The sequence below is a fragment of the Phallusia mammillata genome, chromosome 6 (assembly GCF_965637545.1).
Source record: "Phallusia mammillata chromosome 6, kaPhaMamm4.hap1.1, whole genome shotgun sequence".
In the NCBI taxonomy this organism is placed as follows: domain Eukaryota; kingdom Metazoa; phylum Chordata; class Ascidiacea; order Phlebobranchia; family Ascidiidae; genus Phallusia; species Phallusia mammillata.
The window spans coordinates 17,732,518-17,753,058 of record NC_137257.1 but is presented as its reverse complement, the minus strand read 5'-3'; the positions used below and the strand labels follow the sequence as shown (position 1 = coordinate 17,753,058).

At 37.1% G+C, this 20,541-nt stretch overlaps 3 protein-coding genes across 5 annotated transcripts; 2 read left to right on the top strand and 1 right to left on the bottom strand.

The window, feature by feature from the left end:
• Positions 1 to 1,101: 1,101 nt before the first annotated feature.
• On the bottom strand, positions 1,102 to 7,462 carry LOC145232674 (mitochondrial pyruvate carrier 1-like). Its single transcript, XM_080097337.1, has 6 exons — positions 7,408 to 7,462; positions 7,033 to 7,178; positions 4,514 to 4,517; positions 4,352 to 4,448; positions 3,842 to 3,974; positions 1,102 to 1,428 (listed from the first exon to the last, which is right to left on the bottom strand). The coding sequence occupies exons 2-6, from the start codon at positions 7,098 to 7,100 to the stop codon at positions 1,419 to 1,421; spliced, it is 312 nt and encodes a 103-aa protein (XP_079953463.1). The 5' UTR covers positions 7,101 to 7,178; positions 7,408 to 7,462; the 3' UTR covers positions 1,102 to 1,418.
• Positions 7,463 to 9,641: 2,179 nt separating this feature from the next.
• LOC145234070 (jumonji C domain-containing protein 5-like) lies at positions 9,642 to 14,171 on the top strand. 3 transcript variants are annotated; one of them, XM_080098845.1, is made up of 6 exons: positions 9,642 to 10,187; positions 10,347 to 10,500; positions 10,839 to 10,956; positions 11,222 to 11,434; positions 13,291 to 13,460; positions 14,002 to 14,171. In XM_080098845.1, exons 1-6 carry the CDS (start codon positions 9,735 to 9,737, stop codon positions 14,109 to 14,111), a joined length of 1,218 nt encoding a protein of 405 aa, XP_079954971.1. In that variant the 5' UTR covers positions 9,642 to 9,734; the 3' UTR covers positions 14,112 to 14,171. The 3 variants fall into 3 exon arrangements, with proteins under 3 accessions (XP_079954971.1, XP_079954970.1, XP_079954972.1); XM_080098844.1 differs by having other exon boundaries at positions 11,219 to 11,434; XM_080098846.1 differs by lacking the exon at positions 13,291 to 13,460 and having other exon boundaries at positions 11,219 to 11,434.
• A 1,098-nt stretch (positions 14,172 to 15,269) lies between these two features.
• On the top strand, positions 15,270 to 19,853 carry LOC145233320 (cytochrome P450 4B1-like). Its single transcript, XM_080098031.1, has 11 exons — positions 15,270 to 15,506; positions 16,131 to 16,278; positions 16,498 to 16,633; positions 16,838 to 16,993; positions 17,065 to 17,224; positions 17,596 to 17,748; positions 18,220 to 18,307; positions 18,474 to 18,576; positions 18,888 to 19,104; positions 19,247 to 19,329; positions 19,552 to 19,853. The coding sequence occupies exons 1-11, from the start codon at positions 15,294 to 15,296 to the stop codon at positions 19,718 to 19,720; spliced, it is 1,626 nt and encodes a 541-aa protein (XP_079954157.1). The 5' UTR covers positions 15,270 to 15,293; the 3' UTR covers positions 19,721 to 19,853.
• Positions 19,854 to 20,541: the final 688 nt, after the last annotated feature.

Here is a 20,541-nt window from a genome sequence, read left to right as displayed (position 1 = left end):
AATGTTTGCACTGAAAAAAAAATGTTTGCACCAAAAAAAATGTTTGCATCGAAAAAAAAAAATGTTGGCATCGAAAAAAAAATGTTTGCACCGAAAAAAAAAATGTTTGCATCGAAAAATAAATGTTTGCACTGAAAAATAAATGTTTGTATTGCAAATAAAATGTTTGCATCGAAAAAAAAATGTTTGCACTGAAAAAAAAATTTTTGCACTGAAAAAAATTAATGTCAGCCAAAAAGTTGTTGAATTGCACTTGTGGGCCACCGTAGTTGCGTCTCCTACCGAAATTTCCAACGACTAAGTCGTGTTGTGGAATGTATGTCAGTTTTGCCAGGATGGCGTTTTTTCCGCCTAAATTGAGCTGATTTCTGACATCGAGTTGCGGATTGACATTTTTAGGGCCGGTTGTCAAAAGCCCACGTTTTTTTTTACTTCACATATATGCGTCTCTGCAAACAAAAAAATTAGATTCGTTTTGGCTTAATTTCTCGGCACTTTTTGACAAGAGTGGCATATTTTACACATTTGACCTTGCAAATCTAATGTGTGCTGCTGATCTTTTGAAACACACTTAATCCATTGCACCATACCTACGTCGGTTTTGAAAGCGTGACTTGACGGGAGCGTTGCCTCAGTTTTGGGAGAGTGATTTTTCCCGACCAGAGAAAATGAAAAATATCCTTGCTGTTGCCTATAAGCGTCATCGCTATGTTACTGCGGCTGTGGAAGTGAATTACCCACTTTTGTTAGCAACCTATTATAACCTACTCAAATCAAGGACCAGTATAATAAAAGTTTGACAAAGTACAGTTGCAATTGACTTGAACAACCAGTTTGTTGAGGAACTGCCAGCAGAATGGATTATTGTCCCTTTCCAAAGGTTATTCAAACCAACCGTGCTTCACGAATAACCTTGGCGGCGTCCGTAGAGACAAAGTACAATAGGATTGTTGACAATAACATTCTGCGTTACGCATTACACAACAATGAAGCCTTTCTCATACGGTGGGAATTCGCTGATGTATCAAATATCGGACTTAAATTTCCACAGTTCCATTTTTTTAGGTTTTTCTTCATACATTCTTTCAAAAACATAAGATATTGAAAGTAATTGTGTACTTTTGAGCAACAAACAAAAACAACATATACTATTTCTGAAAGCACAGACAAAAAAATTACGCTCTTTTCTTAAAACTGGTAAAATACAACTTTCTTCATCAACATAAATTTGACTACAGTACACTTGCATGGTCCCACTTTCCAGTTCAATTTTGAAACATAAGGGATTAGAAGTGCAAACTGTCCAAGCACATCTGTTTGTTGTGTATGCCCAATTGGTAAAAAAAGCAAAATCTTGTAAATAAATAGAGCAATTAGTTATTGGGCACGAAAATAGTAGAGTGCTGAAATGCCTGCCATCACTTCTTTCTGAAAAAGTAAAACAAAAAAAAATTGTTTATGCATACAAAGTGTTTGTCATAGCAAATTGTATGTTAATAATAGGAAAAATGTACATTTAAATTTTAAAAATGAAGTTAAATAGATAGCCATGGCAGAATATATTATTTGCCACAAAGTACTGAAGACAACTGACACATGGCTAGTGAAATTCTATCACAGACAAATACAGACGAATCCGGTTAATCGCATCATCGATTTGCCAAGGGTATTTGATGCGATTAACCGGATTATGCGATAATCCGGTTGCTATGTAAACAGTACACGCCGTTAACAAAAGTGCTCATTTTCACTTCCCCAGCTGAAACAAAGTTGCAGTGACGCTTAATTATGGCAACGGAGCAGTATTTTCTCTCTTTTGTTGCGGAGAATTGAAAAAATTGCTGCTCTCAGCGCAATACATGACGTCATGCTTCCTAACTGTCGTGGCTATGGTGCAATCGCCTCAGTGTATTAAAGAAACAGTAGAAACGCACACACACACTCTTAATTGGCGCACACGCCACAGTTCGCTTGATTTGTGCTTTCTCTTGCAGTCAGGTTTATTTGAAAGGATATGTTACATCGCATCGTAGCTAAGCGGCCCAACATTTAAATTTGGGAACTTCCCTATGAAGGCGGTTTATGACGTTGTAGTCTTGTTTTGGGTAGTTTTCCTTATAAATGTGCCAGGCCTCTCGCCTAATATACACGTAAAATGGCCTGTTGTTTCTAACCTATTTCGTTTTCTAGTTCAAACCAACGCGTTAAGCGGCAAAGTGCTAGGTGCATATTTGTAAGAAAGCCCAAACCCGAAAGTACACGACCGAAACCTAGTCAAACTTAAACTTTGGCACATTCTACAGCGCCAGGGCACTAAGGCGAGCTGCATCAGTTTCTATTATAACCCGTTATCCAATTGACAAACAGAATATTTGATTTTAGCAAAACTTTAACGACTCAGATTGTGGCGCTACTTTCTAGCTTACTCACCAAAACTGCAGCTGCAAGATTAGCGTGACTGTCACGTGATCAACGTGTGATCGTTGCTTCAAAAATTTAAAGCAGCAACAAATACTACAGGAATAAATGCCTTTCTTAATCGGTGTTTTACCTGATAAGTTGCGCAAGGTCACGAACAGAAGACAAAATATGGCAATCATTGGCACGTTACCAACTACGTGAATCTAAACAACATGGTGTGATTACTTGCGATCTAACATTTTGTACAACCATTACGTGTTTGGCGGGTCATGAACAATGTAACAGAAAACATTTTTAAACATTTGTTTTACATTTAACATTGTTTAAATTTCAATACAGTTTAACACTTCGAATTTGGTGCAGTTCGCACTTAGCAAGAAATTACAATCAGCGTCTTGGCTGGAACACCAGTTTCGCAATTTTAACACGTTGAACTCTTTATTTAAACGCTTGATTTAAACTATTGGCGATTAGATAAGCCAATAAAAAAGGATCAATGTGCACGGCTGTGAGATAATCTTCTGATAACTTTTCCAAAATATGTTATAGTCGAGACGTGCCATTTTCAACGTTAGACGCGTTATTTGGTGTGGAATGCAAAAATGCATCTACGTCTTTTTCGCGTACATTACCTCCGGAGGATTTTACTATCATATCGTCGTTTTTTATTCCAAATACTCGGGCTGTTCGACTTTCACATAGAGATCATCAATCCGGTTAATCGCATATTTCGAGGAAAATCGATGCGAATATCCGGTTTATGCGATAAACCGGTATGCGATTAACCGGACGATTTTCTTAACAAACGATGGGCGACGGTTTGGGATTTTTAATTGTGATGCAATTAAACGGATTATGCGATTAACCGGTATGCGATTAACCGGATTCGTCTGTATATCAAATGTCAGTCTGTTCCTTTTCCTATACACTGTTTGGGTCAGAATAAAGGGTAACCTAATATGTGCACCACACACATCTTTGAAGATAACCTTCATACTTCATATCTCTAAAAAATACACAACTGCTACATTTTAGCATGAACAACCCTAAATAAGTACAACTGTAATACTTCACAGATTGCACACCAGACTACATCAATGGTCCTAAAAAATGCCTAATTCTGCAGACTTAGTTGCATGAACAATTCAAGATAAGAATTACGAAACTAGGGTACTCCTGTCTTTAGAAACAAGTAGACATTATGTTACAAAAACATTGTTACAAAACTAAAAAAGTATTGGACAAAGGATCAAACAATTGCATTTTCAGTTTTACAAATCATGTCATTAAGGAAATTGCAAGTGCTAACTTGTGTTTAATGTTATGTAACAATAAAATATACAATATTATAGATTGTATTTGTTTGATAAAAAATATCAAAAAAGGTCTAATGATATACATATTAGTGTATTACTCTTACCTGTATGCAAAATATCGACCAAGTTGTATCAATTGGCAAGTTTCATTTGTAACATGACAAGCAAAAAGCAAGTGATTTCTTGGAATGACCATCCATGCAAATCTCATAAAAAGGCCAGAATAAACACAAAGTGCTGAAAATATAGAAAGTTTGATAAAATGGGGAAAATGTGAAACAACAAACTGTATATATATAGCACTAAAATTACCATTGCAATAATAAATCCAAACTAATTTTAGCTGTTTTTCAATGTGAACTTAATTTTGCTACTTAGTTTTTGCTGCTTTTTTAATACAAACTGTGCTAATAAACAGAGAATCATTAAAATTTTTATGCAAAAATTTAGCTGCCAGGATTAAAAACTATTGTCCTACAGTTTACGTTGAGCAAACAATGCTGCATTTTTCTGTGAAAACAGTATGCTTAGATAGGAACAACAAACACATATATACGTCAGTCAAGAAACATTAACATGCACACACACATTACATGTATGAAACTTGGTCTTACCAGCCGTCATTCTTGGACTGATTATGTCTGGAGACTTTTTCATGTCAGCCATAGCGGCAATTGGAATTCCCCAGTTTGCAACAGGTCCCCAAAAATGCTGGAAAACAGTAAATTCTTAATTTGGACGAAAGTTATACACTATTCTCAATACAGGACACTTACCGTGCTTAATGTTTGAGTAAATGTTGATTGAAGAAATACATAAAAACAAATAAATTGTATGAAACTAAGTATTTAAAATCATCAGTGGGTATATACAACAAATGCAACACCCACAGTAAACAGCCTAATATAGTTAAGTACAAAAAGCAAGAACAAATACTATGCACAGATCCATTTATAAGACCAGTCAGAAACAGAACTATAGATAAACTAGAAGAGTGGCTTTCTGATATACTTCCATTTTATATATTCTATACGATATTTACCAATTTACTATACACATCATTTGATCTACACATATGATTGTTTTTGTAAACAAAAACTAATGGGTCCCCACACGCATGTTTGTGCGGATTTACGGTAAACAAATGTTGCGGTGATTTTTACATTCTTAAGGACAAATTTTTAGAAAGCATTAACCCAACAATAAAAAAAATTGTTCGTATTCTTTTTGCACTATTATTGTCATGTAATTACAAAAACATTAAAAAAACGTAACAAAGACTTAAATCTAATCTCTTGCTTTAACCCAGATATAGTCCTCCAAGGTCGGGCAATTTTTTTTAGAAAGCTGTAACAGTTGTGTTACAGACACTTTAAATTAAAAAGCAATTTGCTACAAGTGTATACATAACAAATTGTTTTTCATTTAACTTTGTTTCGCAAAATGAGTACCATTGACCTGTAGTAACCTCTCAGGGTGCACACGCCAAACGACTGTTTGACCTTTTGACACCGTTTTCAATAGCACGCCGTCATTCGTGTTCAACAATACTGTTAAGCCTAATTTATACATGCCTTGAGTATTGACTCCTAAATTGATTGTTAAAAAAACGCTACGTTATGAAGAAAGTTCTGAGCTGTGTTTGTAATACCTACTAGTTGACCGTAAGTAACCCGTGATCATGCGGCGGCCAACCTGACAGCGAGCATTTAGAAAAACATTTATTTGGCAAAAAAGTCAAGTTAATTTTTTCATCTTAACTTTTATTAACAAAGTTTTTCTTGACATATACAAAACCGAAGCACGGTTATTAGGCTTAAATCACGTCATAGGTGTAAAACCTTCGCCAAAACTAAAAATGTGAGTGATAACTTAATAAAACGACATAGCATTGCTGTGCAAAACAGCTGATTTCTAATCACTGAAACGATGTCTCGTAAAACGTCTGTCCGACGTCAAGCTGAGCCCTCCCGCTATCGTAAACCAGTGAGTTACTCTCTTGGTACTTCTGCCTACAGTGTCTTTCTTGACCAAACGAGCGTTAGACACATTTACGTTTCGGGGGCCTGTGGGTGAATCTCTGGGTCATACGGGGTCAAAATTCACATGGACCATCTTTAGACCAATATCTGTAATGTGTGTAAAATTGAAAAAGATTGAACCATTCTTTCTTGACCAAAACGTGGGAACAATAGCCGCGCTAAAAATTTCACGTTTTGGGGGTGCTGTGGGTGAACCGAGGGATCAAACGGGGTCAAAATTCACATGGACCATCTTTAGACCAATACCTATTATGTGTGTCAATTTGAAAAAGTTTGAACCATTCTTTCTTGACCAAAACGTGGGAACAAATCCGCGCTAAAAATTTCACGTTTTGGGGGGCTGTGGGTGAACCAAGGGATCAAACGGGGTCAAAATTCACATGGACCATCTTTAGACCAATATCTGTAATATGTGTAAATTTGAAAAAGTTTGAACCATTCTTTCTTGACCAAAACGTGGGAACAAATCTGCGTTAGAAAGAAAAAAAGAAAAAAGAAAAAAAGAAAAAAGAAAAAAAGAAAAAAAAATATAGACAAAAACAATATGTGTCCCCTTCAGGGAAGGGGACCCATAAATATCTAATGATAAAGCTTGGCCACTTTTGTAATTATTTGGGCTGTAACATTGCTCATTAGACTTAAGAACCAGTCTGCAGAACATAACAGTTCCTGACAAGATCTCGGGCATGCAGGGTCATCATGTCCCATGTATGCACATGCATAACCCTTAAGTTCGGGTGCAAGCCCAATTTCAGCAGGCACAAGGCAAGCGATATAGGTCAAGGCAGAATAATAAAATGCATCTGGTGCCCAGTCTGCAGAGTGTGGCAGCTGCACACGTGAATTTTTTAAAAAAAATGTTTCTGCCTGGCCAAAAAATTTTTTTGCACGCCTTTTTTCGGCAGTTTGCCCTGGTCGCGTAGGTCCAAGACCTGGGGTTCGCACGCCAATGCCAAGGACAATTAATTGGCCTGTCTTGACCTCTTTTACTTGCTTTGTGTCTGCTAAAATAGGTTTTGCACACAAACTTGTGGGTCGTGCATGCGCGCACACGGGACATGTAGGTCCTGCACGCACGAGATCTCATCGGGAACTGCCATGTTCTGCAGACTGGTCTGGTGCAAAAAAACTTCTGTTGCCATACTCTGCACTCTGCAGAAAGGCTTAAGAATAACAAGTTTTAAAACAAATATGAACAACTGACAAACTAAGTTATCCTCAACATTTTATAAAATATACAGGTACCTTGTTACCTCATTAAGTATTTCCTGAAGTCTGGGCTTTTCAGTTGTTCAAAGAGTTTTTTGGCGTGGCGGGACATTTTGAAGGAAGTTTTGCCACAAAAAATAAACAGAAACTTTGTTGTAATCAAATCAAGAAAGGAAAATTAAAAGTACACCTGAAAAACGTAAGCAGTGCATAAGAATAGCTTCATAACCGACATAACGAAACACTGCTGTACAAAAATATCTGCTTTAACAGTCTTACTTTTTAGTCTTACACTTGTCATTCACAAATCCAAATCAGGCAAAACAAGAAAAATACAATTTAGTGACTGGGATAGTTTCGATCCTAATAGCTCAGACCTAACTTAATAAACTAACCAGGTTAAATTAGAGTCGACTTACCGTTCAAACCAGACCGAACAGAACAAGCATTGTCCCTTCGATGATTGACAACAGTCTGTGTCAAAAGATACAATCACGTAGCATACGGAAGAACATGTCACGTAAAATAACATAAAATAAAAATGTCTGTGTGCGCCAAATTAAATTTTATTAAATCAAACGAGTTTTAGTTGGGTCCAAACAAAAACTTTACCATTTATTCCAAACGCAAAAACTCCAACATGTGCATGTTCAAAATGTTCATCTACTTACACAAATAGTAACTTTGTAGGTGTAGGTTATCATCTACCCACTGTTTCTGGCGGTAGCTAAAGTAGTGCATGCGTTTCGTACTGGTACACTACCTTCCACATACAACTCTCTGTTCACACCTATTGCGTCAGTACACTATCACAACACCCGAAGGGCTGAAAACCAGAACTACTTTCATCCACGCGTAAACACCGCGTTCGGCACAAGATCAATTTGTCATCGAGGTCCAAAAGTATGGGAAAACTTACCACACGATATTAAGTCTTTGTCACGCTTGTCCTCTTTCAAAAAACAGCTTCGTTTGCATTTATTAGGACAATATGACCCCTCAACAATTAATCCACTCCCGTGTCCTCGCTCATACCAGAATAGGCCTACATATAATACAGCTTGTTCTCCTACGTCATAACTACCCTATTTCTCACTTTTTTTTTCTTTTGTGTTTTTTTTTTTGTGTGTGTGTGTTTCAGTTTTATCTTAGTGTGATTTTACATTTTATTTTTTTATTCTATACTATTATATCATTAAACTAGATAACTTGGTCACATACAAAAGAACAAAATACTGCCGTAGGATTCGTTTTTTTTTTTCAGATCAGCCATCCGGGTCGAAGACAGTGCAGCACCTTCCCCAGCGAACAACATCTGAGATCTCGCCATCGATCTTACAAAAGCAGAGGAGGAGATGCTCGACTGCAACATTCCCATCGTCGCAACGAACTGTCCTTGGGACACCCGGGTCTGCCTACGGGATCACAGGAAACGTTCCGAGGAACCGAGCTGGTGTTTCCGTTTAGGCGGGTTTCATTTGGCCAGCAGAACCTGCGGGTTCAACTACCGTCTTATGCAACAGGACGTACCCCGCCAGGCTCGTGCGGTCGTTTGCGATCCTACGGCAGGACATACCCAAAACGGAATTCAACTACAATTCAAATAACAGGACACTTGACTCGATAACCTTCGGTTTTTTCGGTGTCCTTGCTGTATATGCATCCGTTCAACAATGGAACTGTGATGATGAAGTGACTATGCAAATAAATTTGACTTGACTTGACTTGGCTTCTAATTTGTATTGCTTTCCACATCTTAGTATTGCGAAGCTATCTACGCCTTGCTGAACATTTTTGTGCTGGATTTCTTTGCCAGACAACTAGCTCGTTTGTTGCGGCAAGTACTGAATATGTACCAATTAGGCCAAGTAGGTGAACAAAAAGAAATAGCATCTAGATTTATTGAGATGTTGTAGTCCTTACGAGGAAATTACTGACAAAAAGGTAACCAGCTACAAGTCTGCAGAACATGGCAGTTCCCGACAAGATCTCGGGCGTGCAGGACCAATGTCCAGCACGATCCGTAAATTCGCGACAAATTTCAGCAGGCGCCAAGCAAGCGTTGCAGATAGGACAATCAATGTTACGGTGGAAAATTTCCGCGTGCAACCCCGAAAATTCGGCGTGCCAAAATTTGTTTTCAAAAAAGCGTGCAGCTGCTATACTCAGCAGACTGGACCAGCTATAGGCCCCAAAAACATACAGCATAAAGTTATACGGAAAGCAAAACCATTTCCTGCTTGTTTGCGTCTGTGAAACTCCAATACCAGGAAACAATAGCAAAAGAAACATATCAAAGCTAGAGTTGGTGAACGTTTGCTTTGAGAAGCATTAGGAATAAGTTTAGTTGGATTTGAGTCAACAGAGTGTAAAGAAACTGTTTGGATTTAAATGCGCATACCGAAGAATTAGGTGAAAATTAGGTGAAACAAAACTTGCAGTTAAGGCAAAAATTGCGAACGGCCTTCTGTGTACTGTAGAAGGTTTCAAGCATTTACAAACTGTTTACCACTACCATTGAGCAACAGACTTGCAACTGGAGACGGTGCCCCAGACAAGAATTGTTTAATGTAGCGTAATTGAAACTAACTTTTTAACAGTTGTTTTTGAATAGAACACTTTTTTTATCTGTACGTGTTTGTTTTTCAGCTCCAATTTTTAAGCTGTGTGCTACACATGTCTATTAAGCAACTTAGGACAACATAAAGTGCTTCTACGGAAGTAAGGCTACTAACACACCTTATTAATGATAACAAAGTCCAACTTCCTTGTCGTGCTGTTGCAAGCAGCCTCGACAGTCAGGGTTCACGATCGGGAATTTCCGGTTCAATTCGGGACAGATCGGATTCCAATTGGTCACGTGGACGAGCTGGCAGTTGTGCAGCCGTATGATTTCTATGAGCAGTATGTGGTCGCAAGTCGCCCACTGTTAATTCGTGGTGTAATGAAAGGGACAACACCGATTGAAAGATGGAGTGACAATTACCTAACGTCAGAGCACGGTGACGTCAGCGTTGACGTCGATTTGACGAAGACAGAAAAACGGGGATCATCCAGTATGGAAGTTAAGCTATCGGAATTTTTGACGTGGTACAGAAAGAAGGAAGTCTATTTAATCAGTACATTGCCGGATTCGCTGCAAATGGAGTTCCCTCTCCCGGGTTGCCTAAGTTGTGAAGGATTTCGCAACAGAATGCAGGTGATTCGGTTTAGGTTCATTTGCCTCATGTGGCAAAATGAACACTGGCACATTAACCAGATTACCTAATTAACCAGATTACCTAAAAAATGTATTTAAATGTAATTAAAGACCATGTGATTCAAAATATTGGTATAGCTTATATATATGCTTTAACAGGACTTTGTGCTATGGTTTAGCAGCGGAGGTAGCAGGTCAACACTACATTTCGACAACGTTGAAAATCTTTATTGCCAAATGGACGGGTCGAAACGATGGATTTTTGTAGACCCTGTTAATGGTTCACGTTACATACCGCTCGACCATCCGGAAGGTACCAGACTTTGTACATCATAGCTATTCAATGAGCGGCTTGTTTTCTAACTTTAAATGTTACGTAACAGACACTTACTTATTCAATTTTCAAACATATTGTCAAGATGTTCTTCACTGAAAGTATAAACACATATAAATACCCTGTTTCGACTTGTAGGAGCTCATTAGGGCTGCTGGTGACAAGACATAGGCCGCACGAGCCAATACAGCTACCTTTCGGGCTACGGCACTCCAGTTCAAAACAGCAGTGTGCACTGGCTACAGCTTATCTATATTACCGTATCCCAAATACGTGCAACAAAGCTCAGATACAGTTCATGATATAATTACTCTTAGGTCACTATTGTGGTGTAAACGTATCGGACGTAGATTACGATAAGTATCCATCACTGAAGAATGTTCCATTTTGGACGGCAGATTTAAACTCAGGAGACTGTCTGTATGTTCCACTAAAGTAAGTCCTTCCACCGAACATGAAGTAATGCATGCACACATAAACAAAATAGTTAATGTTTTAGGTATTTTTAAAGTAATTGTCTGTGATACAAATCTTATTGGGCTAAAACGGGCTGAAGAAATTAAGTTGTCCCGAAAATCTATTAATTATTTTTCTATGCAATGTTTGTTCGAAAAAAATAACTATGCAATGTTTGTTCGAAAAATGTTTGTCCTTACGTTGCGGTTTTTCTGAAATTTCAACATTACTCTCTTTGGAGCAGCTGGTGGCACCAGGTAACAAGTTCAAATAGCCGCAACATGGCTGTAAACATTTGGTGGGCACCGACTAAACACAACAGCCATAAAAACTCCTTCTCGTGCAAAGACATAAAGCCTGGTGATTCAACGATGCTGTCGGATCTAACCTTTACACCCGGAGAGTGGATAAGGTTTAACCTGCTCCAGCTGGCTGAGAAATATGGCGGAAAGTTAAAGTGAGTATTTGTGTTTCAGCAGGCATACGAACAGACATGGAGGTATGGAAATGAGATTTTTTAACGCTAAACCTTCGTTGGTGTGTTTTATTGCTGAAAAATCAAACCATGGAATTAAAAGTTTTTCGAGGGTAGGAGTTTGCAGTCATTGTTTAAGAATATCGAAAGGGTTTGTAATAATGTGTGGAGGAAAATGCATGAAATTTCGAACTATGGTATGCTGTGTATTATGCTTTTCTGTTTTTCTGCTTTTAACCCAAGTGTGGCGTCAAGTTCTCCTAAATCAAAAACCGTTTATTTAGAATTTGCGATAACCATTTGTTTGATTGAAATCATATCCATATTGTGTTGATATGTTTAATGACGAGTATAACGCACCAAATAGACTAAAAAGGCGACATACTTTACCCTTCGGATGTTTCGGAGAATGGCCATACCATCATCAGTGAGATGAGGGGCAACATCAATTATAACCGTGGCATTTATAAACACTTGAGTCACATGAAAGATTGACAAAATGACACAAAAAGCATATCGGAACGTTATACCGGAACGAAATAAATAACTTTTGGCTCAAACACCGGAACGAAATACCGAAATAAAAAAATATTCAAAATACCGGAACGGAACGATATACCGTCATTTTTTATTCCGGTATTTCGTTCTGGTCATTTGACATGAAACAATTGCTGAAAATTTCGCGCCGTTAAGCTATAATAAAAATTGAGGCTCGTACAATTTACATCCGTTTGACCATCATTAACAGATGTTATTGTGACGTAACAACTACCGACAATAATTCTTGTGTGTTGCAACTTTCTCTCTTTTTTCGCTTACTTTAAATCAGGGGTGGCCAAACTTTTTTACCAGAGGGCCAAATTTGCAACTGTCTTGCCACTGGAGGGCCGGATTAAATGAGATTTACGTAAAATTTGTCGTAACTGGTTGCCATCTTTATTAAAATATATGTTAGCTACTTACGTCATGGTTGGCAGACTGTTCTAAAAATAACGCTGCAAGGGCATTTATTCTAAAAATAACAACGCTTGCCACAAGCTACTGGTAGTAGCAGCCAGCGCTGTTGCACTGCTTGTTCACAGTGGTAAATATGGTGCTTGGAAAAAGCCAGGCAAGGTGTTGGCCACCACTGCCTTAAATAGTTGTAAAGACCACAAAGAAATGTTCTTTTGTTAAGACCGAAATACCAAAAAAATACCGTAATAAATTTTATTTTGGTCAGACCGGAACGAAATGAAAATATCGGTCCAGAACGAAATAACGAAATAAATAATTTGCTCAGATCGAATAACGTTATTTGGTTTCGTTCCGTTCCGGTATGAAACACTGCAAAAAAGCGTCGCGTGTAAAGCATTTCACGTTTAATGTCTATTTCGGCTACTATATTCGTCATTACACAGATCAACATATCGTGTTGACTTTTTAACGAGGGCTCTAATACGAGCGACAAACAGTTTTCAAACTAATGTGTTACATAGTGATTTTATCCAGCGGCAAAAAATGATTAATACTTGTAACGAATTCAACAATCTGTAAGAATAATTGTCGAAGCAGCAGTGTTTTTTTAATCGGAATTAGTCAACAGATAATGTTAAACGATATATTTTGCGCTCATGTGAGCATCATTAGTCGTCCTTATTCAATAAGAATTTACGAATGATGCCTGCATGGGCGAAATATATACCATTTAACAAACTGATTCTGATCAGTAAGCACTGTTGCTTCGTCATTTATTATGTTTTCAGAAAATTACATATACATAATCAGCGATTGTTAATATACAATGCATTGCGATTGTTGATATATAATGCAAAAAAACATTACTCAACAATGTTCAGTTACACGACAATGCACCGCATGGTGGTGCACGAGCACACAGGAGAGCATCTGGTGTCACGTGACTCCTTCGTTGCGCTCGATGAGAATGGTGACGGTACAGTGGACACGCATGAGTTGTTTCGGATGAGCGCAGAAGGCGTTCACAAATCGGTGCAAAACGTCATGGTCGGTGAGTTGCACCAAAACCAAATCAGTGATTGTCCATCTTTTTCGCTCGCGTACTGCATGAAGGTTTTGTACAGTGCTCACGTACCACCTATATTCAAAGAATCTGTTCGTGTTTTACTATCACTCACAAAACGCTACACTACCTATGGTACCGTCGATACCGGTATCCTTGCTGCGTCAAAAACGTGGGAAACACGACTAAAAGCAGTTGTTGTACAAGGAAACATATTGTCTTAAAGTTAAAGCTAATTATATTCTTTTAAAATTCTCCCCAGTAAAGTAATTTTACATATGAGATAAAAGGCTTACGCGTAATTGTACGCATGCCAGAGTTTGGGAACTTGTGCGTAAAATAAAACAAATTGCAGTTTTCGGTTCAGGAAAAAAGGAAGACTTTTTTCTGTTAAAGGTTTTTAAAGTGTGCTGTGTTAGCATAAAGAGTCCTTACGTTTATTTCGTGAATTTTTATTGTTGCATTCCGTCTGAATCTCGAAACATGTCATTTGACTTGCAAAACCTTAATTTTTCTTTGTTTATTATAGGTGCCATGAACATCAATGGAAAAGCTCAAGTTCCTTTGAAAGACTCGTTGGAAGAGAAATACACCAAAGACAGCGACTTCAGTAATTCCAATATAAAAGAGGATCTTTAATTACTTTCGTGTTATGCTCGGTGGTGCTGGTTTTATCGAAGATGAAAAGTCCTATTTGAAGTTTATGTAAACCACTTTGTAGATTATTAAGCTTTAAAAGGTGTTGCGAAAAAACGGTAATTGAAAGTTAGCACAGAGGGCTTTTAAACTCGCCAAGCTCTAATGCTTCGTCCACTGTTCACTTTTGCAACTGTTTTAGTAAATTTGAAATGCCAAAAAAAATTAACAACAGAATTTATTGTTCATGGAAAAATTATGATAAAACAACGACAAACATTTCAATTTCAACCACATAAAACATACTTGCATGTCAGCAAAATGGCGGACAATCGCTGTAATTAAAACATTACCCTATCCCTATTACAGTACAAAGAGCTATAAACAAATGTGAGAATTCAGGAATAGTCGATTTAGATGTCTGAAGCAGGTTTGATTGACGTTACGTGGGAGCTCAAAGCTTAAACAAACACGGCTTGTAATGAAGCGTCCTTGAAAAGTCTTCTAGTAACTGGCGACCAAACATTCATTGTACAGTGCAAAGGTCGCCCAAATAGCGGAGTTTGCTGGGCTGTTAACTAGAAACTAACATCCAAGCAAGGTCGCTAAGTAAAAACGCCCAAACCGTTGCACAATCGACCGGTACAGTTTGCATAAACGTCTTTCAATTAAACCACGCCGTTTTTCAGTGGAAAGTCAAAGAAGTTGGTCTGCGCTTACTGGAAGACGCAACTGGTTTATTATACAATTGCGATTTTAGAGTTAACAGTTCAAAAGTTCAGAGCGTAAATAGCAAGTCGAGTGACAGAAATAGTTGATTTTTGTGGGACAGTGTCGTTTAATTTTTAGACTTTTGCATGTCTTTTAGCCATTTAAGTCATTTGAATTTTTTAGCTGTAATTGAATAGTTTTTGAGACTTTACAATTGAATTATGATATTTGCATGAAAGAAGCATATTCTTTGAGGTAAAAGGAACGAGTAGAAATTATAACTCATAGACCACTATAATTTTCATCCAATTTGTAAAGTTGTTGTTTATCACCTTATCTACCTGTGCAATAACTTGAATAAGTAACTTTAACGTTTCGTTCTTGTAAAGACTCCATAATGTTGCATTTCTTCACTTTACGTTTAGTTGTTGCAACTAGATTTATAGCTGACGTTAGGATAACACAAGAGACAAAATGAAACTGGAATTTGACAATGCGAGTGGCCAATCAGCCGTTCAAACCCTATTAGGCTATTTTGTCTTCTACGCAATTCCCGCCATCATCACAGCAACTGTGGTAATGAAGTTGGTAAAACCTTTCGTTGGCCGACAGATTGCGCAGCGAAAAGTCGCGAACTTGATTGGGGAGAGCAAAGACAAACATTGGCTATTTGGTCATCTGCTAAAAGTAAGTTCCAAAGACAAAATCTCTATCTCTAACCCTCCTTTCTCCGCTTGTTTATTTTTTCTAAATTGCGTGCCAAACATGGTGCAAAAAACAGCCGAGCGTATACTGGACTCTATTTTGATCAGTGAAAATTATTGGATATAGGTTTCTGATACCGTAACTGATTTTTCCGGTACAATGTCAGTGTTTACTAATAGTGTTTGTCCAACGGGTCCATCGCTGACCAAATATGTGCACTTTGGTATTATTGGAATCCCCCTATCAGGTTGTTCCGATCCAGTATTTGTTCGCTAAATTCCGATGAAAAGTTAGCAAAGTAATTATTATCCACATTTTGCAGTTGTGTTGGAATTTTAAAATTCAACCATCTGTTTCATAAGTTTTACTAAAAATAAGTCTGCCAACAGACCAAGCAGACTAGTTTTGCCTAAGCAACCTAAGATCATTATTCTAAAATCTTCCATACGTTTTCAATAAAAGATTGGTGCACCTGAGTTTACTTTTTTGACTCAAATCACAATTTGCATTAAATATTTACTTTATCTATCAGTTAAATGTAAAGTGGCCTGTAATAACACACTTTTTCTCTGAAAATTATTTATCACTTTTATCACTTCGTCGCAGTATCCGCTGAGCAGTTTCGACGGTTTAATGAAAATGCTGGAAATGGTGAAGGAGTTTCCCGTAGTTTTACCTTATTGGATTGGTCCTTTTCGCATGGCCCTTGAGGTTCATCATCCAGATGTGGCAAAAACAATCCTTTCAAGATCTTGTAAAAACAAAACTTAAGCATTCGAAATCGTATAGTTCGCAGCTTATATTGTGTTTTAAAATTCAGATCACCAATAAACCACTTTTATAAAAAATAGAATTGCAAACAAAATCTAAAGCCATAATTTAAAGTCATAGTACACCAGACCTATAAAGGCGTAATACCGAAACAATGTATCTTAGCATACTTCTTAGACTAAGACTTTATTAACTTTTACAGCTCCGAAAAAGGCTGAAGGTTACAATAAGTTTCTTGTACCATTCTTGAGAAGCGGATTAATCGTATCTAATGGTGAACTGTGGAAGCGACACAGACGATTACTGACCCCTATATTCCATTTCAATATTCTCAAAGAGTAAGTCAAATGTCTGTTTCTTTTTCTACTTCAATTTCTTTTATTTTTCGGAAATATTCGTCTTGTTTTTCTTTTTTCTTTTATTATTAGTTTTGAGTGAGATTTGGTTTTACTGTTTTCTAATCTTGACCTTTTTGCGTTGTATGATCTTTATACTGTTATTTTATTGTAACAAGAATAGTTAGAGGATTGGGTTCAATTTAGGCATTGTAGCGTGTTCAACAACAACTGCGACGCAGTTTTGGAATGGTGCGAGGAGGCTGCCGGTCGCAATGCTGTTGTAGACATTGGAGATTTTATGTCAGATACATCTTACATGAATATGATGGAATGCATGATGTCACAAAAAGTCAAATCTGTGTAAGTTACCAATTTTCCAAAGCACAACTGAGTCTATGTTTAGTGCTAACAGTGGTTGGTCACTTTTACAGTCGCGATGAAGATTATAACCAACTGGTCACGAAAGCGTCAGCCCTTATATTCGAACGCTGGTTTTCGCCCTGGCAGTGGAATGACTTCATCTATCGCCGTTGCAGTTCTGGAAAGGCCTTCTACGAGATAGCAGAAAAAATACATAGCAAAGTCGGAAAGGTAACGTCACATGCCTGGGAAACTAGCAGACCTTGACAAGGGCGAGAACGACAAAGTTTTTCTTTTCTTTTTTGTCAATAAAAAAACATAGTTTTTTATGATTGTTCTACACTTGTGGTATTGTACAGTATACAAGTACTTCTACTACCTCAAGCAAAAATAAACTGTCATCATACTATATTTTTCTTAGTTGACTGTTTTTAAAGTTCTAGACCGAACAATTAGGCAAAACCCTTGTGCGTGGAGAATTCTGCAGTTAACTCATTTCTCAGATATAAGGTATTCAAAAATTTCGGTGACATTTACTTGTAGGTGATTAACTCACAACTGTTTATTGTAAGGTTTTGAAATTAAATAATAACATGTTGTAGATTATCAAAGAAAGGCGACAGCTTCTATATTCGCTTGGCTCGGATGCTGTTGAGACCACGGAGGTTGATGACAAGGCCACAGGCAAGTCATTTATCTTCCGCAAAAGAAAAGGCAAGAACGTCGATTTTCTGGATGTTCTTCTTCAAACAAAAGTGAGCGTTTCTAAACTCAATATATGATTGATTTAATGATTCTATTTGAATAAGAAACTGATGATGCCTATTACTTAGGTGAAATATGTATGTCTAATAAAACGGTGGACGACTTCAGACTTTTTCAGTTTGTAAGATTTAATGAAGGCGAAATTTAAGTTGTGATAACAATATTTACACAACTTTCCAAACATACAATGGGTTTCCCGACAAGCAACATTTTCATTTTTTGATTTGCTTTGACAGAGTTTAATGAATATAAATGTGACTTTGTAATAAGCGCATACAGTTTGGACCCATTCAAAGATGATGTTTGAAATCAAACAAATCCTCGAAACCTTGGACCACAAACACATCAAAAGCAAAACAAAATGATTCATTTGGCTTCTTCATTTGGCGTTTTTATGAAGATGCAACAGCTTATATTAGCTCACCTTGGCTTTGTAAAAAAAAATTGCGTTTATTTTGTAGGATCAGGACGGAATTGGTCTCACTGATCAGGAAATTGGAGATGAGGTTGCAACTTTTTTCTCAGCCGGCCAGGAAACAGTTGGCAACGGTAACGTAACCTTACGTGTTGGTGAAACCAAAATCGATATGAGATAAATAGACAAAAACTTTTTTGAAAACTAAAAAGCTATAGCGTTTGCCGAACTGCAGTATTACAGCAAAGTAATACACAAATGTTTGAGAGTTTGTGTCTATAATCTTATTTTACCCCTTAGGATTAGCATGGACCCTGTACTATCTTTCGGAAAACTTGGAGTGCCAGCAAAAATGCAGAGACGAAGTAAACGAAGTCCTTGGCAACAGAACAGAGATCGAAATGTAAGACAACACAGAAATTTATGTCAAAATATAAAGCATAGCGTCAATTGAACAAAAAAGAGTTTTCAATATTGTTGAGTATATTTAATAAGTGAGCAGGTACTACCATCAACAAAATTTTTAGCTCTTCCAGCAGTCGTTTTTATAATATTTCGACGTTTCGATGTCTCCTACGACATTATAATAAACACTGCTGGAAGAGCTAAAATGTGTTGATATATTATATGTCTGGCAGCAACAGTTTATTCAACTACTATCATCTTCGTGAGTGCCATTTATGAAAATATGCTCACGAATCATGATTTCCGCAGAGCTGACATGAACCAATTCCGCTACCTGACGCAATGTATCAAAGAGAGTCTTCGTCTTATGCCTCCCATACACGTCATCGGGCGGACAATGGATGATGACGTCACAATCTCGCATCGCTTCAACGGACACAAAGAAATCAAGTTGGAAAAAGGACAAATCGTGATGGTCAACTTTTTTATCATCCACCGTCATCCGGACATTTGGGAAAATCCCCAAGTAATTATGAAAATTCACCGAACTATATCCTATTGACTTTGCACAATAGATTTATTCCCGAGTTTTGGGTTTGTAAAGTATGGCGTTTTTGGACCCTAGCAAAAGTAGAAACACAATTTGATGAACAGGTAATGTTTTTCAGGTTTTTGATCCAGAAAGATTTAGCACTGAACGTTCGGTCGACCGACAACCTTTTTCATATTCTCCATTTTCAGCCGGTCCTAGGTGAGCATTCTACTAATACTACTTTAAAGATAAAAGGAGATTATAAACGCCAAACAAACACAGCTAATAACACGGCAGTAACCATTTTATACAAACTAAACTTATTAGAAGTTAAACCATTAAATCAATTCGCCAATTTTTGGTAATCAGGTTAATGTTTAACATTTTTGTTTTCCCTCAAAATTATCAGAAACTAGACATTCGTGTAAGTTTTCTTTGCAGAAATTGCATTGGTCAGCATTTTTCCATGCATCAAATGCGCGTGGTCATTGGACAACTTCTGAGGAGGTTTGAGTTATATCGGGATTCAGAGACTGCAGAACCAAATCCGGTCCCGGGAGTTTCCTTGCACTCATCCAACGGAGTTTTTGTAAAACTTCGAAGAATTTAAACTAATTGTACTGTGATGAATGTCATTGTGTTGTTGTAAAATAAAGTCTAATTTCTACGTTTTTTGTTTTGTTGCAATGTGCAAAGAAATGTCGCTTTGGCGTGTTTAGAGCAATTAAAACTATTCCATTTCGTGTTTTTTTTTCTATCGTTATGGCGATCGTGAAACATAATTTTGATGGACTGAGCATAGACTTGTTTTTCTTGTTTAAAACGCAGATGTTTTTTATAAATGTAATCGTCAATTCAAATTTGAAAGCTGGACCAAACCTGAAAGAACTAAACGATTTTTTATATTCGTGACCTGTTTTTAAACTGCCAGCTTTTAAATTTTCCAGTATTTCTTCTAACTTGTTATAAACTACATCGCTAAAACTGTTTGAAATGAGATAAAACGCACAAATTTACGCTCGGGTTTATTTTAGTTTTGGGACTGTAGTAAATAGACAACTCAAACTTGAAAAAGTTTCATAATAATTAATCAGTATCAGATACATACATGTTTACTCTGATACAAAACAAAACAGTTCTGGAGATTAAAAAATCTTGCAAAAGTTATTGTTTTGGCAAAATTGGTTCAGAACAGTTTTTAAACATTGTCAATCAAAATTCAGGCAAACAATGCGTGGAAACAAAACTACATGGCTTAAAAACATACTCGGATGCATAATTGCAGCAGCAAACTTTGCTTATTTTTTGCAATATACGACTAATAAACATAGTTTTATTGTGTTTAGAAATGTGCTAACATTGATGTGCCAAAGTGCTTTCAAAGTCGTCATTTCAATTTAGAACCACGTTACATTTTTCCAAAACGTCCTT

Coding starts and splice junctions, on each gene's coding strand:
- LOC145232674 (XM_080097337.1), bottom strand. CDS start 7,100: ATGTCCCGCCACGCCAAAAAACTCTTTGAACAACTGAAAAGCCCAGAC. Junction 3,975..4,351: donor CAGTCCAAGAATGACGGCTG/GTAAGACCAAGT, acceptor CTATATTTTCAG/CACTTTGTGTTTATTCTGGC.
- LOC145234070 (XM_080098844.1), top strand. CDS start 9,735: ATGATAACAAAGTCCAACTTCCTTGTCGTGCTGTTGCAAGCAGCCTCG. Junction 11,435..13,290: donor AAATATGGCGGAAAGTTAAA/GTGAGTATTTGT, acceptor AACAATGTTCAG/TTACACGACAATGCACCGCA. Junction 13,461..14,001: donor GGTGCAAAACGTCATGGTCG/GTGAGTTGCACC, acceptor TGTTTATTATAG/GTGCCATGAACATCAATGGA.
- LOC145233320 (XM_080098031.1), top strand. CDS start 15,294: ATGAAACTGGAATTTGACAATGCGAGTGGCCAATCAGCCGTTCAAACC. Junction 15,507..16,130: donor TATTTGGTCATCTGCTAAAA/GTAAGTTCCAAA, acceptor ACTTCGTCGCAG/TATCCGCTGAGCAGTTTCGA. Junction 19,330..19,551: donor CCATTTTCAGCCGGTCCTAG/GTGAGCATTCTA, acceptor TTTTCTTTGCAG/AAATTGCATTGGTCAGCATT.